The sequence below is a fragment of the Phragmites australis genome, chromosome 4 (assembly GCF_958298935.1).
Source record: "Phragmites australis chromosome 4, lpPhrAust1.1, whole genome shotgun sequence".
Lineage (NCBI taxonomy): Eukaryota > Viridiplantae > Streptophyta > Magnoliopsida > Poales > Poaceae > Phragmites > Phragmites australis.
Genome location: NC_084924.1, coordinates 6,833,707 through 6,850,574, shown reverse-complemented (window position 1 = coordinate 6,850,574; position 16,868 = coordinate 6,833,707). Strand labels below are relative to the sequence as shown.

Genomic DNA, 16,868 nt, shown 5'->3' with positions numbered 1-16,868 from the left:
CCACTGCCGAAGCTGAATATGTTGCCGCGGGAGCATGTTGTGCTCAACTCCTATGGATGAAGCAAACTCTAAGAGACTATGGCCACAAAACTCCCAAAATTCCACTTTTATGTGATAATGAGAGTGCCATCAAAATAGCCAACAATCCCGTACAACACTCAAGAACCAAGCACATAGATATTAGACATCATTTCTTGAGAGATCATGCAACAAAAGGGGATATTGACATTCACCATGTGAGAACCGAAAAACAATTAGCCGATATCCTCACTAAACCACTTGATGAGCAAAGGTTTTGTGAGTTGAGAAGTGAATTAAATGTCCTAGATTCTCGGAACGTGGCTTGAACTGTTGCATACACTTGCTTGTTGTAGATTTATAGCTTTTCTAGTTAAGAGTTTGCGAAAACTGCATTTTGAGTGTTTTTCTCAAAACTATTTGGATTTTTTTGATCTTCCGATCATAATTTGTAACTTGTGATCATAGTTATGTAATGATGCTTGATTGGCTTATCACATTTGACAAATTAATCCTCTTGTCCAACTTTTTCCTTCCAGTAAATCCCTTTCAATTTTATTCAGCTCTAAAATCTGCTGTGACAGTTCCAGGTCCCGGAATGTCCGGTGTTCACCGGAGTATCCGGACCTGACACTGTTCACAGACTCAGCGTTATTTCGTTCTGTTTCCAGTTACCGGACAGTCCGGTGTTCACCGGAGTCTCCGGTACTTGTGTCAGGACCGGAGTCTCCGGTCTACACCGGAGTTTCCGGTGTCTCCAGAATTCTATATATTTCCCCAGCCCGAACAGTCACCTCTTCTCATCTATTCTCTTGTCCTCTCTCCAAACGACCTTCTCTCCGGCGATTTTGAGAGGAACTCAAGGATCTTCAAGTCTTGCTACGATTCTCTCTTGGATTCAAGGCCGGAATCTCCGGAAATCTCTATTTCTCAAAAATCCCCGGAGGATTTGAGCTCAAAGGTACCGTTTTCATCAATCTTCCCGATCTCTCAATGCTCTTGTCTAGAGTTGTTTTCCTTTGGTAGAATAGTTTCTAGTTCCCTATAGAACCCATTCCCAAACTTGTTTCATCTCTAGTTGGCCATATCTTCAAAACCCTAGCCTGTTAGGACTTCTGTCGGGGCAGACCGGAGTCTCCGGTGTACACCGGATACTCCGGTGTCAGCCCGAAAGTTCAGCTTTTCCTGTCCAATCTTTTATTCCTCAAATTGTTTATTCATTCCATTGCTTCCAGGTGCTCTTGCAATGGCCGAAGACCGTTTTGAGAAGGGTCGCACTTTTGAGAGGAAGAAGAAACAAAGAAGTGATCCCCGCGCTCAAGAATCAAGTGCTCCTGCCCAATCAGAAGATAGTGGAAGCGGCCATGCTAGTGGTGAAAGAGTTCGTAAAATAGCCGCAAGTGGTGGTATTCACATCGAGGAAGGCATAGCTGCTGGAAGTGGTGACAGGGACCATGTGACCATCTGCCGAACCAAATCTCAAGCTATGCGAGGCCGAGAGTCTGCAAGGGGAAAGGGGCTAGCCAAAGTAACTGCAGGAAGAGGTCGAGGAACGATGCCTTCTACTGAAGAAAGAGGCAAAGGTGTTGCACAAGATAGCCCATCTGAATCCGAGGATAATGAAGAAGAACAAGCTGATGAAGTCATTGGTCCCTTAAAGCTTCACAGACCTCGGAGAACAGCTTCTGTTGTTGATGCTCCAAAAAGGACAGTAAACTACATGAAGAATGTATCAAGGGTTGTTAGTGAAAGGTTAAACAACCCATATGATTTTGAGAAGAATGTTGCCGATTATCGTTTCTGGAATGACTTTCAGGCAGACTTTTATGAAACGGTAATTTTGGCCAAGAAGAAGCCTATTACTCCCATGCAATGGATTGATTGGGATTATATGGCCAGGAAGCACAACCCAGTGTTCACTGAAGTGATTGCAGCCTGTGAGAGCAAAAGGGTGAAAGATATCATGGCTTTCAGATATGATTGGTGCGAGGAGATTATTGCACAATTCTATGCCACAGTGTGGTTTGAGGGATGTGAAAATCCCATTATGCACTGGATGACAGAGGGAGTCAAATACAGGATCAGTTTCAGAGGCTTCGCTCACTACTTCCATCTAGATGTCAGAGATACGTCCAGGGATCAGATTCACAATGAGAATCAACTGACACTAGAAGAAATTGGGTTCATGTATCTAAATCATGGACGAGTTGAGTTTGGGAAACTCACAGGGATGAGGCATTTCTATCGATGTTTGAACTCCCTATTCCGGCTCACCTTGGCACCCAAGAGTGGGGATGCAACTTCAGTTCAAAGTATCTCCAGAAATCTCCTTGCAGCCATGTCAAATGATCATGCTCCGTTCAGCGTGGCTCACTTTCTATGGGAGGAAATTGTTTTTACATCCAAGTCGCCTATAAAAAGTTGTGGATATGCCCCTTATCTCATGTTTATCATTGAAAGGATATCCAAAAAGACTTTTGTCAAGGAGATCAAGCATGAACCATACAGAATGAGGCCTTTGAACATTCAAGCTCCATCTCCTTCTCCATCTCCTCCTCATGCTCCTCCTAGCTCAAGACCGTTTGCCTCGAGACGTGCTCCTCCTCGAGGGTCTTCCTTCATCAAGAGTGCTCTCAAAGCAATTTTCAAGATTTGCACTCACAATGCCACTGAAATCAAGAATCAAGGTGCTCGCTTAAAGAAAATGGAGAATCGTCAGAAACAAATGTACACATCCATGAATCTCCAACCCCCTTGCTCTCCTATTGAGTCAGATGAAGCGGAGAGTGCACCTTTTGAGGTTGAGAACCCTTGGGCATGGTATGATGAAGCTCAAGCAGCAGCCGAAAGTTCTCAACAACAAGCTCAAGACGATTCCTCTGACGGCAACGAAGGAAGTGAAGACGAGGAAGACGATGATGAGGAAGATGGTAGCAGCGAGTAGGCTCTTTCTCTCTCTTTTTGGTGCTTGATGCCAAAGGGGGAGAGATAGTTATCCTTTATCTTAGTTTCTTTAGTTTTGGTCTCCTTTAAATCTCTTTCGCTGTTGGACAATTGGATTCTGGTTTGTGATGAACCTTGTGCTATTTAATTTCATAAGACCTTTATGTTAGTATGATGATTGTTGCTCTTTCATTAGTTTTGTGTGCTCTATGTCTTTTCATAACCTTTTGCTTCCCACGGATTCTAGGATATAGGGGGAGCTCTTGTGTTCCACTTCCTAAATAAATGCATTGTTGCTTAACTTTGCTTAGAACAATGCATACATTTAGGGGGAGCTTACCATATCTTCTAGAATTTAAAACCTTTTCATATATCCTTGTGTATCATTTAATCGGGTTGTCATCAATCACCAAAAAGGGGGAGATTGAAAGTGCATCTAGGCCCCCTAAGTGGGTTTTGGCTTATTGATGACAAAACGATTAAAGAACTAACGTGCTTTGTAAGTATTGAACAGGTATGAGCATTAGTTGTGAAGGCAAGTAACGTTTGTCGCCCGTCGAAACAATTGAAGAATCATCGAAGGATATTAAATAGGGCTTAAATTCTTTTTACTTTTGCAATTGAGTCTAGGATAGATTTTTTCCTAGATGGATGAATTTATTTTGCTTGATTAGTGTCTCAATGCTCAAGAGATCCTTTAGAATCACCAAATTGAGAGACACATTCACTCACGGACACGAAACTCTTTCTGAAAATTCTCTGAGTCCAGAGTCTCCGGTGTTCACCGGATACTCCGGTACTCAGCGCTCAGCCGGAGTCTCCGTGCTAGCCTCCGGCAGAGAGTCTCGGCTTCGGGTTAATCTTTCCAAGAAAAAGACCGGAGTCTCCGGTGTTCACCGGATACTCCGGTAAAATGTTTTGTTTGCAGTCGGAGTCTCCGAGGTAGACTCCGGCAGAGGCTCTCGGTTAGCTTTTAATCTTTTTGATATTTAATAGAAAAGACCGGAGTCTCCGGTGTTCACCGGATACTCCGGTACCTGAAGTTGCCGGAGGGTCCGGCTAGTCTCCGGACTTAATCTTTTTGGAAAGACTGTCAGGACCGGAGACTCCGGTGTTCACCGGAGACTCCGGCAATTAAACAGAACCATAACGGCTAGTTCTGACACGTTCGGTGACCGTTCTGACGCCGTTTTTGGATTTAGGACCGGAGACTCCGGTGTACACCGGATACTCCGGTAAGCTCTGACAAAAACAGTAACGGCTAGTCTGTGAGAGAGTGCTATAAATGCCCCCTCTCTCCATAGCATTTAGAGCTTGCTGTGGCTGGTTTCCTTGAGACCTCTTGAGCACTTTAAGAGCATTCAAAGCCTCTCCAATCATCTCTAGAGCCAAATTTGCAAAAATTTGAGAGTGTGGTTTTGGAGAGAGTTCAAGCCACTTGAGCATTGATTTCTTCATCGAGCAATTTTCTGCGATCATTTCCTTTGAAGCTTTGGGTTTCTAAAAGGAAAGGAGTTGCCCGAAGAGCACCCAAAACTTGTGGTGTGCCTCGGAAAGTTTGTAAGCACCTTCATATTGAGTAAGAATTTCTAGCTTGATCTTTGTAGTCGCTAGAAGAGGATAGGGTTGGAGAAGACCCGGCTCTTTGTGAGCTCCTCAACGGAGACGTAGGCACTTCTTTGTGAGGTGGCCGAACTCCGGGATATATTCTCGTGTTCTATTTTGTGAAACTCACTTGATCGTGCACATTTAATCATTTGTCATTTAAATTGCTATAGTATCAATCTTGCTAGTTTTATTTGTTGTTCTAGCTCAGTAACATCTTCTTGACCTAGTGCATCTCATAGAATCTAGCTGTGATCCTCAGTGCAAATTTATTCTAAGTTTTCCTGTCAGGCCGGAGACTCCGGACTAGACCGGATACTCCGGACCATACCGGAGTATCCGGACTTCACCGGAATATCCGGCAGTTTAATCCACTGTTTTTAGTTTTAAATTTCAGAAAAGCCTATTCACCCCCCCTCTAGGCACTTTCAGGGTTCCGCCGACCAAGTTATGAGGGTGGTAGTGTTTCTGGTTAGTTAGCACGCGAGTTAAGTTGGATTGATTCTGTCTATTGTTTGGTTGTGTCTTATAGCGTGAGCGTCGTCTGTGGAGTTGGGGTCGTATTGTCATCTTGGGATTGGGTGTCGGTTTTCCTATCTGAAACCGTATTTTTTTTTTAAGATTTTAGAGTTCGATTTGTTTTATAAACTGAGTCAATTCTCTTCTTCTTTTTAATATATATTTGGCTTGAGCTCTAGCTTGCCGGTACCTTAAAAAAAAAGTGAGATGAACCAGCAGCTGTTATACCAGTGCCCTCAATAAGCACTACAGTCAGCAACCAACCATCACGATGGGCTTTGACCCCATGATCACTACCTTTGTCATCGATGGCTACTTACTGTCCCAAGATTAGTTAAATGCTTTAAATCTTATAAAGAAAGATGTGTCTATTATTGCTGCTCTTCAGCTTGGTTTTGCTGTACACTAAGCTCTATACACTAATAATGTAGTAAATGGAGCGACAATAAGTTCTAATAATGCAATAAATGGAGCGACAATAAATCTAGAATCGAGAAACAAGCGAAGAGGTTCACGATGTGACAACCCCATCCCAAAGCCCGTCTGCCATATTCTTTTCTGGAGAATTTTCTGTTTGGTTGCTGCAATTGTATCTTTCTTGATTTGACATGGTGATGAGCCTATGCGTTGCAGACTCGTAACCACTATTGATTTGCAGTTTTCTCTTTGAGCTCTTTTTTTTTTCCCCTTGTACTGCAGCGTGTACTAATTGGAGTAGATCAATAAGCGGCACCATGGGTGTGAGGAGCAGGCCTCCAAAGGTTCATGTTTGGTTTGCTATGATTGTGCAGCTGAGCATTGAGAGCTCTCATATAGAGAATTATTTTGTTTCGTGTCTAGGCTGTATTTTGTTTTCGGTGTCCCTGTAGTTTAAGTTTCACATTATTTTCTTGCATCTATCAGAAAAATAGCCATGTTACCTGTTATTCCAGTTTTGGTTGACATGTCTTATTAGTTATTATCTTTTTTGAGACCTCATTTTGGAGATCTTCTCAGTTCTCAGTGATTAATTCGTCTGGCTCACGAGCCTAATAAGCTAACTCGCGAGCTGGACTGATCCGAGTTAGCTCATTAGCATAACTGAGATGAACCGAGCCGAGTTAAGTCGGGTCGAGCCAGCTTAATATCCAGCCCTATATATAATTGATAAAATTCAGTAAGAGCTTGATAATCGGTTATATGAGGTAAATATGGAGTTGCTTGTTTGGTCGGCTTTGAACTTCTTCAATTCATTTGCTTTTATGATGCACACAAAATACTTAGACTTTCCAGTTTAAACCCAAGAACATTTCAAGTGTAGATTTGATAAGACTTGAACTCTAATTTGATAACTTTATTGATAATACGAGAAAAGATAAGAGATTTAAATGCATAAATAATCTTGGTGAGCTCTTGATTAGCCTTGTTGAAACAAATAAGCATGTTATTAGTATTTGTGGTGACAACAAATGTTAAAAGGGTATTTTCAGCATTGAGTTATTAAACAATTGGTTAAGTCATATTTATTGAGCGAGATATTTTAAGATAAGTGAGAATGATATAATCGAGGTTTTCATGATCATGAGAAAGCGTAAAATAGAGTATCTTCTATTTATATAAGATCTTATTTCATATTTGAACTATTTCTATTACAATTATGACAAAAATTGAACTTATTTGTAATGTACGTTTAGCAAATTTTATTCTCATATATTGGATTTGCGGCATTACGAAAATTTGGAGTGTTAAATAGGCATATCCACGGCAAAATTCTGGCTACACCACTGACATTAGGTGTCAAATATGTACACATCCAGGCAAATCGATCTTGTTGTCTATGTCTGACACACCTTTGTTCCATCGACACGACGGGCATGGTCACGTATGCTCGGCTGGACTCAAACTCTCGAACCGCGCAAAAGCACCGGCAGCGAGGGGACGCAGAGCTGGACGTGCCAGCGATGGCACGGAACCGATTAGCACCGTACGACGTGCACCATGCATAGTTAGCCGAGAAACGGACGTAAACCGAACACCTTTTTAAGCTGTGGGGTTGCGGGAATGGCGCATTGTTCGGCCGGCGGGCTAGCTGTTACGGATCCAGTGGTGTAGTAGTCTGCAGCGTAGCAGTGGCCGCTGCTTGCCGCTTGCGTCAGAAGCGCGCGCACTGCTGGAACAGGAGCTGCGCCGGGCAAAGTGGCGAGTTCTCCCATCATTTTTGCACCTAATGTTGCCACCAACTCCTGGTGAGATAGGATGGGCTCGCCGAGATTGCCGAACTGGGCATGCGTTTCGGACTAGTGTCCAGACAATTCAATTAGGTGGCTGCGTAATCAGACCGAACAGAAAAAAAAGGATGACCTTTACGCTTTCCCTCTTTCAGATGGCGCGGCTCCTTTTGCTTAATTTCCTTCCTCGACGAACTACCGACGTGCAATGCCAGTGTGTTTGCTGCATTCGCATTAGCATCCAGGCTCATAGCCGCGGCAAAACCCCTGAGATATCCATCGAAATTGGGTTGAGATAATAACCAAGGGTCGCATCAGAGAACGACCGATTCCCGTCTGACTGACAGCGGCTTGCATCGCATCAGAATAACATAAGAACAGCAAAATCCAATCTTTCTTAAATCCTGCACGACTGCCCGTGAACCATGCATCAACCGTTCTTCCAACGCTTTATTTTACTTTTATCTTATCCCAGAGCCCCGATCTGACAGAGGGTGACAGGTTTTATCAACAAGGAATGCCGTTCCGATTCTCTGCAGAAACGAGCTGGTTCTCCTTTTTCTTTTCTCTCGAGGACACAGAACGAGCTGATAATCATCGTCCGGCACATGAGGAAACGAAGGACGAGAGTTTGCCTGTCCCTCCGGTGTCGGGCCGTCCGAGGGCAGCGACGCGCGGGCAGTAGATTCTGCGTGACCGGGCGGTGCCGAACAACGCGAACCTTTCCCTCTGAATGTTTAGTTCAGACTTGTTAATCAGGGCTAGTTTAAGCAGACAAATGTGGCCGCTTTGTGATAGTATAATCCGGTCGCTTGACCACAAGCCCGGCACTGCCGCGGCCTTGTGGATGTCTGGTTCTTGGTGCAGTGCACCGAGCTGAGCAGGGTTAAATATTAACGAGCCAATGAAAGGAGCTCGTGGATCTCTTCTGTTTGCTTAAATTTACCCAGGTGTCAACGCTCATGACACAAAATGCAGCATTACCAGGCTGCAGCATTTGAAACTCATGGACTGGCAACCATTACGATCCATCCTGCAATCCTGCATTCTTGGCTGCACGGAGCAATGGTGCGCCTAGCTGGCTAGCTGGGGTGATCGGTGAACTGTGGATAGTTTACTGAACTGAATTGATTTCCCGAGCTGAGCACCAGCAAATGCCGAGATGGATCGATCGATCGGACGAGAAATGAATGAACTGGCACTGTGCGGAATTGATGCTGTTATCAATCGACTCGTCCGCGGGTAGGGCCGAGGCCGGGGTATGGAATGGCGATCGAGATGCATCGCCCCGGCTGATGATTGGAGTGGTTATGACTTATGTGATGCATGTCATGATGGGATCGGCGAAGGAGAAATTAGAAATATATCGATGCTTGGATCCGCACGGACACAGCAGAGCAGTGCTAGCTAGTACCACCATCGCACTAGGCCCTCGCATCGCGTGCATATTCTATTTGTGCAGGCCAGAGCCAATGATGAGCAAGTATGGGCGTCCGATTGGCCAGAATTTGCATGCATAATTTGTGCTTCTGTTTGTATTGATTCAGCTCTAAGAATTAGTCGGATATTTTTAACTTTAAAAATTTATGAAACTATAGCCGTAGGCATAATAAAAGTATTTGAGTGAACCATTTTATTTTTATTTTAATATAAAACTAAAGATTTAAATTATTTTATCTAAATCTACAAACTTAAGATCTGACGCACAGCTGGAAGATGATTTAAATGGAGCATTGATACCAGTAGTATTATTGTTGTTTTTTTACCCTCAACACTAAGGTACAAACTGTAGTGTCTGAACGTATGCCTAAACACACATCACACCCTACATGCGTATACCCATCTACACCTTAAGACACACACTAGACCTACAACCTATACACACACCTACTGAAAGAGATTCACAAAGCTTCCGATTTCACAAGCGACAGGCACGTTACATTTCTATTATAGTTCACATACGCTTGAGGTTGTTCAAAAGAATTCTATTTACAAGAACAAGCTCCAATATGAGGCTCTTAGCGCCAAGTCAAACTCTCAACTGGTGAAACCACCAATGCGCTCTTAGCACGTTCGCAGTAGCATTATTGTTGTTAAGGCTCTGCGTCTCTAAGTTATTGTGTGGCGTCCACGCTCGTATGGCGAAGACCAGGGTTCAAGCATGGGCCACACATGGATGATTGTCCGGCTAAGCTGGCTATACTATCCTCCCGTGGCATGATGAGAGCATCGAGTGAGATCCTGAGCGATTACAGGTTTGCAGACTAAAGCCAGTGTAAAATTAGGATAGCTCCAATATTAAAACTAGCAGCTAGCGGCTAGCTCTAACCATTAGAACTATACTTATAAGCCAGGGCCTACTAAAAAAAGAAAAGCATAGCCAACAGAGTACTGGAGAGATCTGACAATGCGCAAGGCCATGAGTTGTGGAGCACTAGGTCTACATGCCAGCCTGAGTACTGTAGAGATCTGACAAGAGCACTAGGTCTACATGCCAGCCTATGGCAGAGGTCATTTATGTGCAAGGAATCCTATGTGTAAGTGCTGATTTGATCAGTGGTTAGTTGATTTTTTTGTCAAAGGAAAAACGTGCCTGATTCTGTTCAGAGCAGTTTTGCCCGAACAGTGAAGCAGACTATCCCTGTTGTTTTTTTACTCGTCAGGAGACAAACGTCAGTGTGAACCGAGAGCATCCCAAGATCATTTCTCGAGATGATCGGAGCTAGCTCGGTCTAATCGTCAGATTACATACATCTCCATAAAATTAAAAAAGTACGGACATATGTCTTAACTCTTGGAGTCAGTTGGAGAATGTATGTACTCTGTACGCGAATCCATACGATATTTTTAAGCTGCATTTTTGCGCCTCATGGGATTCGTGATCTCGATGATATCGCAGTCTCGCAGAGAATCCAGAGAAACCCCAATCCAAAATGACCAAGATCCAAGAAAGTGGCGCCAAGTTGCCGAGTTCGGTGGTTCCTCCGTCGATTCCTGATCCTGCGTGCTCGCGGCCCCTCCAGCAGAGTGCACCGCAATGATCAACTCCGGACGCTTTTGGGCTCCGGAGAGCTCCGCTATTCGATCAAGCGCCGTTTCCACCAAAAGATCATGGCCAGCTTGCACACGTGATGAATTGCTTAAGTTTATTCTCCATAAAACCACGCAGATTATAGATGTTTAGTTGCTGATATATCACTCTAGATCTAACTCATGGAGTGCAAAAGAAGCATCTCGGTCAAGCTTAGGCTGCTTAGCATATAAGTAGATTTTGATGTTTCTTTAGAGTTAGACTCGTTGGATAGAGGTTGGCGCCTAGCTAATAGTATTATTAATATGTGATTTGTACGTATTAAGTAGGCTCAAAGTTGATTAAAGCTTGAACACTAAACTAAGGGCTATTAGAATATAGGTATGCAAAATAAACACTAAAGTATGAGCATCTCCAACCAAGTTCTCATATTTGACCATCTATTCCTCTTATTTAGAGACTTCTCATTCAGATTTCATCCCCTATTTCTCAACGTGTTCCAACCGACCTCTCATATTTGACCCTTTATATTCGAATCACCTCTATTTTATTAATATCCGGTAACTCTCTCTCCTCTCTCTCCCCTCTCTTCCTCTCTCTCTCTCCCCTTTCTCCCAAATGAGAGGTTGGATGAGAAGCCCCTAAATGTAGGGGTGAGGGAGGAGATTTGAGGGCTCCTCAAATAAAGGGGTTGGTTGGAGATCAATTTTCATCGTTTTTTTCTTAAATATAAGATAGGAGGTGAGAAGAGAACTTGGTTGGAGATGCTCTTACCACTTGTTTTTAAAATTTTATCTTATTATCTTATTCAACATGTTTTCAATGAACATCGTCTTTCCTCAATTAAACTAGATAGATAATAAAAAAATAATCAAAACGATCTTACAGGCTAGTCTGACTGAAATGAGCCAAACTCATCAACACCAGCCACACTAGGCTCATGCGAGCATCCAAACGCACTGGTAGCCCCGCCAAGTACTGCTTTGTGACGAGACGGGCCTACGCCGCACAGTCACACACATTTACGCGCGTGTACCATGGAGCCCGTATGCAAGCTGTCCCCAACAACCTCCAGGTTGGCACCCCTCTCTCGATAGTCCCGCTCCTTTTCCTCGGCTCTAGTTTTTAGAGTTTATAAGGTACTGTAGCATTAGATCCCGTACCTCTCTTTTGGATCCAACGGTTCACATTGGAGTCACTCCGCGTGAGGTCAGGGGATCAGGTTCCACCGCGCGCGCGGCACTACCCGACGCGTCCGCCTCGGCTATATATACGCGCGCGCACCGGCGCCGCCTCGCTACTCAACCCCACAGCGACCACTACCATCTCGCCGGCCGCCGCGCGCTCGCTGCTCGAGGTGAGCAAGCCAGAGCGCAGTCGCAAGAGACTTCTCCGGATTCCTTTAGTCCGTGAACGCGGGTACGTATATACGCATTCTACAATGGGAGCTTGCAACTCGTGCGAGGCCACGGCGGTGGCTGCGGCGCCGGGGTCAACGTCGGCAGAGGCGAGGGTGGTGCTCGCGGACGGCGCGCTGCGGCGGTTCCCTGGGGGCACGGGGGCGTCGCAGGCTGTGAAGGCCGCCGGGGCCGCGGGTGCGTGGTTCCTCTGCAGCGCGGACGGGCTGGAGCTCGGCGGGGCGGTGGCTGCGGTGGAGTCGGAGGAGGAGCTGCAGCCCGGGCAGCTCTACTTCGTGCTCCCCGCGGCGATGCGGCGGCGGCCGCTGCAGGCGGATGAGATGGCCGCGCTCGCCGTCCGCGCCAGCGCCGCGCTCGTGGGCGACCACAACGGCGCGCTCGTGTTCCCGGAGGCGGCCGCCGGGGGAGGCGCTGCCACGCGCTCCGGCAAGGCGTGCCGGAGGTCGAGGAGGGGCAGCGTCCGCGGGCGGGACTTCGTGCCGGACCTCGGCGCCATTGCCGAGTAGCCGCCGGCCGTTTGGTTCGCGCGGCGTCGGGAAAGGAAAAATCAAGTGTAGCTACGTGTAATCTGATCAACCAGAGGCTTTGACTAATGCTAATCTAGGAGTGGAGCTCAGCTGGCAGCTGGCTGTTGTACGTAGGTACGCGGCGGAGTGTGCATGCAGAATACACGTAGGCACGTACGTGCATCCCCAGGCCATGTGCGTCGTCCATGCACCGCGATCCAATGGCCAGAGGACGCCCAGGCCCCGCGTGTATCGCTGAAGAACTGAGCTGTGACCGCCCGGCGATTCAGCGACCAACGAGCAGAGCTCTGGCTTTTTGCACACTTGGCTTGCTTTGGGTACGTGCTCGGCTCCGCGAAGCAACGTGCCCAATTGGGTACGAGGAAAACGACACGGCCGGAGAGACCCGCATCCTCTCTGATTCCCCATCATGGCATCACCCTCTCGGGTCTTGGGGCTCTTGTGCTATTGGTTGCCTGGCTCTCGTCGCTACCTCTTGCGGCCGGCCGCCACTGGGCTAGTGGGTGGGATGGGATGGCGCGCGGAGCTCGTGACCGCGGATGCCTGCACACTTGCGAGAGAAGACGTGACCCGCGGCGTGCCGGGACAACAGGCTCGTGGTAATCGCTGTAAAAGTTAGAACGAGAGAGTGTGCAGATAGTTTAGCCAACGCACCGATCCCCTCTGGATCGTTTCAAGTAGATAAACAAACGATTACATAACTATTACGTGGATACATGATAACGGGAAGGAGTACGTGCCTACAATCTAGCTAACCCACTAACTGAGTTGCCCGATTCTTCAGCATCTCCGAACTCTGAATATCCTGAACTCCTGACCCTACTACAACCTGTCTGTCACGTTGTTGTCGATAACTGAATGATACACATCTTAACAATTGTTTTGAGTGGACTAGCTAAGTACTTGTGTGTTATAATAAAATACAAATATTAGATACAATAACATTAACTACAAATAAGATATGAATATGTTGATGCGTCGTAAGAATCCTGCCGAAAGAATGTATCGGGAGAAATACTGTAGTTTGATTTTAGATGAGATTCAAATATAGAAAATAAATTATTCACTAATTTTTCTCTTAATTTCTTTATTTAAAACGGGCCACATACTGAATGGAGAATAAATAGCAAAAGTTGATATATTATTTGAATTTAAAAAATATAAGATGAGAGGAGAGTAATGTATTATGGTTCGGCTGTAGATGGTAGGAGCAGAGTGGATGGTTGTCTTCGGGGGCTTAGGTCTATAGGTATAGGTTAGCTAAGTTAAAGGGTCGTCGAGGTCCTTAACAATGACCTCTAACAATAGCCCTTCACGAGGACGTTAGTGGAGCGGACGGTCCTGTGGTTCTTTCGGAGCAAGACCTCCGACGGTCCTTAGCTTCGTTACTGATAGCTTATGTCTAATAGTATTTCTTGGCTTGCCTTGGAAGATTCAGCCCGTTTGATTGAACTGACCGTTCGATGACGCTGGTGACAAAGGGCACTGAATGCGCCCTATGAAAAAACATGATTACGCCTTGTCAAGCGAATTTGGGACGCGTGGTGTTTTGATATGCGTTTGTCTGATCTTTTGAAGGTAACATGATAAATTGATTAATGGAGGACACGCTTTTATTTATTCGCGATTCTGACGTCGCGTGTGGTAGTGCGTACCACATCGGTCACACGTCCGATCGAATCCATGTCCTCTCGTCGGCGAAAAACACAAGTTCGCATTCGGTTCTGCCGGAATATGTATACATTCCATTTCCGCGGCTCAGGACGCTTCTCGTTTGCTTTTCGTGGACTTCACGATTCGAATATTTGAAGGAACTCGCGGAATAAATGTCGTACGGGAGAAATCCGTCGGCAGCCCCCCACTGAGATCAGGCAAGAGTGCCGCCACTCCACTCCACAGGCTGCAACGCTACTTACCGGTGGTTCTGGCTGTGTGTTCTTTCCGGTCCTTGACATGCATGTTCCTACTCGTCGTTCTTGCCGATTCACCCAGCTTTTGCTACGTTTAGCATGGCGAGATCGATCGGGTTGGATGGGCAGTGGCCAGCCACGGAAGTCGTTGGTTCAACAGTGGATGGCGTCAAGGATGTACGTGACCTGACTGAACAACCACTCGTCATCGAAAGAGGTCGGGGTTGGGTGGCGACGATCTGGTGCTGTGTGCCCCGGATCGGAATCTCATACGCTGACCTGGCCCAACACAATCCTACCCTCTCACCCGCCCGTGGGGGCACCTGACCGTGCGGTTTGCATGAGCTCGACATGCATGTGGTGGTCAGACCAGCTGAGAAGTAGCCCATGCCGTCACGGGGTATTTGCGGAACTGCCCCTCTGTGAAGCGATAAAAAGGTTCAGGGGGCCGTGCTGGCTGCACCGCATTGCTCCAAGTAATCTGGATTAGCGCTAAAAAAACTTATCCGGATTAGCGCTAGTTTAATTTTCATAAGAATCGGGATAAACATAGGTTCCAAACGAGGTCTTTAAGACTTTCACATAACCTTTTCAAGAAAACTAACCCTTGATTTCAAATGGTGTGAAGGAGCAGTAGCATGCATAATCCCACATCATTCCATCGGCATGATCCGAGAGCAGTAAAATTGATCGTTGGCTGAGGCGAATGGATCGGTTCGCCTCCCTCCCCGAGCCTTCCCCTCCCGACTACGCCGTCAACCTCCTCAGCCGCATGATGGTGCCTCACTCGAGCCCAATGGCCACCGCACCTCCCCTGAAGCCGATTCCCTCCCCCTCCTAGGAGCTGTCTCCTCCTCTATCGCCATTTGACCGCCCCTTTCTTTCGACGGGAAGGTCAAAGGAGCTCCGCTGGCAGGATGCTAGCTCCTCTACCTAGTCTGTTGGTTCAAGATCAGAGTAGCGTGATCCTGCTCCCCAATCCTATCGTGACATGGTGATTTCGTTGACAATAGCAGTCGCAGTATCTATGGCGACGACAACCCCGATTCCTGCTCCCCCACCGCCGCAGTCGAGGCCACCCATACCTTGTCCCACCGTCCGCTCTAAGGTACACTGCGCCCCGGTGCTAAGGCGTGGTCCAGATGCAGACGGATGGCAGGTGATGGAGTATCAGCGTTCTCTGTGAAAGCGTCTCTAATCACTGCTCTGATAATTTTGTCCCGGAAAACCTCCATGGGAAGTGCTTCAATTGCTTTTCGACAACTCATCGTGCTGCTGAGTGCCAGCGGAGCATGTGCTGCTTCCGTTACTTGCTGCTGGGGCATCGCTCCTACTTGTGCTCATGGGTACATAACGCCACTAGACCTACTCTGGTGACTAACCAAAGGATGGCTAGTAAACGACGGTAGGTCTGGCAGCGGCTGGCGCTATTGGAGCTTGCTGCATCGGCAACTGCTGGTGCCCTGACATCGCACATTGTATGACCAATTCCGGTGGTGGAGGGTAGTCCGTTGACAGAGTTATTACGGAGGGTGCACTTGGTGATCGCGATGGGTCTTCACGTCATCACCATTGCAGGCGCCCTTCCTCCCCAGGTGCTAGTAACCCAATTTCACCTGCTACTCCATAAGATGGCCAAGGCTCCTGAGATCCTTCTCTGGCCCCAGAGAGGTTGTTGCAGATCAATCTACCATGGAGTGTTGTATATTGGATAATTTCGCGAGCATTGCTTGGACGAAAGAGGACTTGCATCAAGCAATTTTCATAACGGTGGTTGGAAACAGGCCGACGGTTTCTCCACAGGACATCGTACGGGAAATTGCAAGCAAATTCAACGTTGCTATAGCGACCATGACCATTCACCGTTCCAAGTCGGAGGACTTTCTTTTGATTCTACCAGATCAATCAACGGCTGATTTGGTCTACAATGGGGGGGGGGCAAACAGTTCGTACCCCATTCTTCAGACTACTCATTAAGCGCTAGTCCAGGCAGGCTCATTCTATTGGCTGTTCCCTACCTGTCAAAATTGAGATAGAGTTGCATGGCATGCCGACACATGCATGGGAATTGGCAACGGCTGAGCAACTCATGAATCATTCAGTCACTGCACCCTGATACGGTGAAACGTTCTGACTTGTCTGTGTTTCAGCTCTCGGCATGGTGCTCACAACCGAGTCAAATCCCGCCAAGTAAGGACCTGGTCATCATTGAACCGATAGAACCAGTTGCAGAGAATGAGCCACCGATGAAGAGCATTCTCGTTTACACAATCGATATTGCTGTGACAGAAGTCTTCCAGTTTGATCACGCACTACCAAATCCGCCGTCACCCTCTCCAGATGATTTGGATAACAATGGTGAAAGAAGACATCAGCGGTGTGCTGATCCCTCACCAGGCCCTCCAACGCATGGAGGCCATGCTGCTGCTAATTCAGGCGGCGGTGGCGCTCCGCGCATGTCGGTGAAAGCAAGATCGGGACCCATGAATCTAGCGCGGTCCGACTTGGCAGCGTTCCTGATGGAGAGGCCCACCGTGGGTTGTGTGGGATCGTAGGCTACCTAGCTGCCGAAACGTGATATCCCGTGCGTGGTTGATGCATCCCAATCACACGAGCACGCTACTCCAGGCACGACCTCCTCGGGATGAAATGATTATAGCAGTGAGGGTGCGCCTGGTGTGTTGTCCTCA

General features: G+C 46.9%; 1 protein-coding gene across 1 annotated transcript; it reads left to right on the top strand.

The window, feature by feature from the left end:
• Positions 1-11,630: 11,630 nt before the first annotated feature.
• LOC133914132 (uncharacterized) lies at positions 11,631-12,439 on the top strand. The gene has a single exon (XM_062357278.1). The coding sequence runs from the start codon at positions 11,765-11,767 to the stop codon at positions 12,245-12,247; it is 483 nt and encodes a 160-aa protein (XP_062213262.1). The 5' UTR covers positions 11,631-11,764; the 3' UTR covers positions 12,248-12,439.
• Positions 12,440-16,868: the final 4,429 nt, after the last annotated feature.

What these genes read in the sequence shown, in the direction of transcription:
- LOC133914132 (XM_062357278.1), top strand. Translation starts at nt 11,765, where the DNA reads ATGGGAGCTTGCAACTCGTGCGAGGCCACGGCGGTGGCTGCGGCGCCG.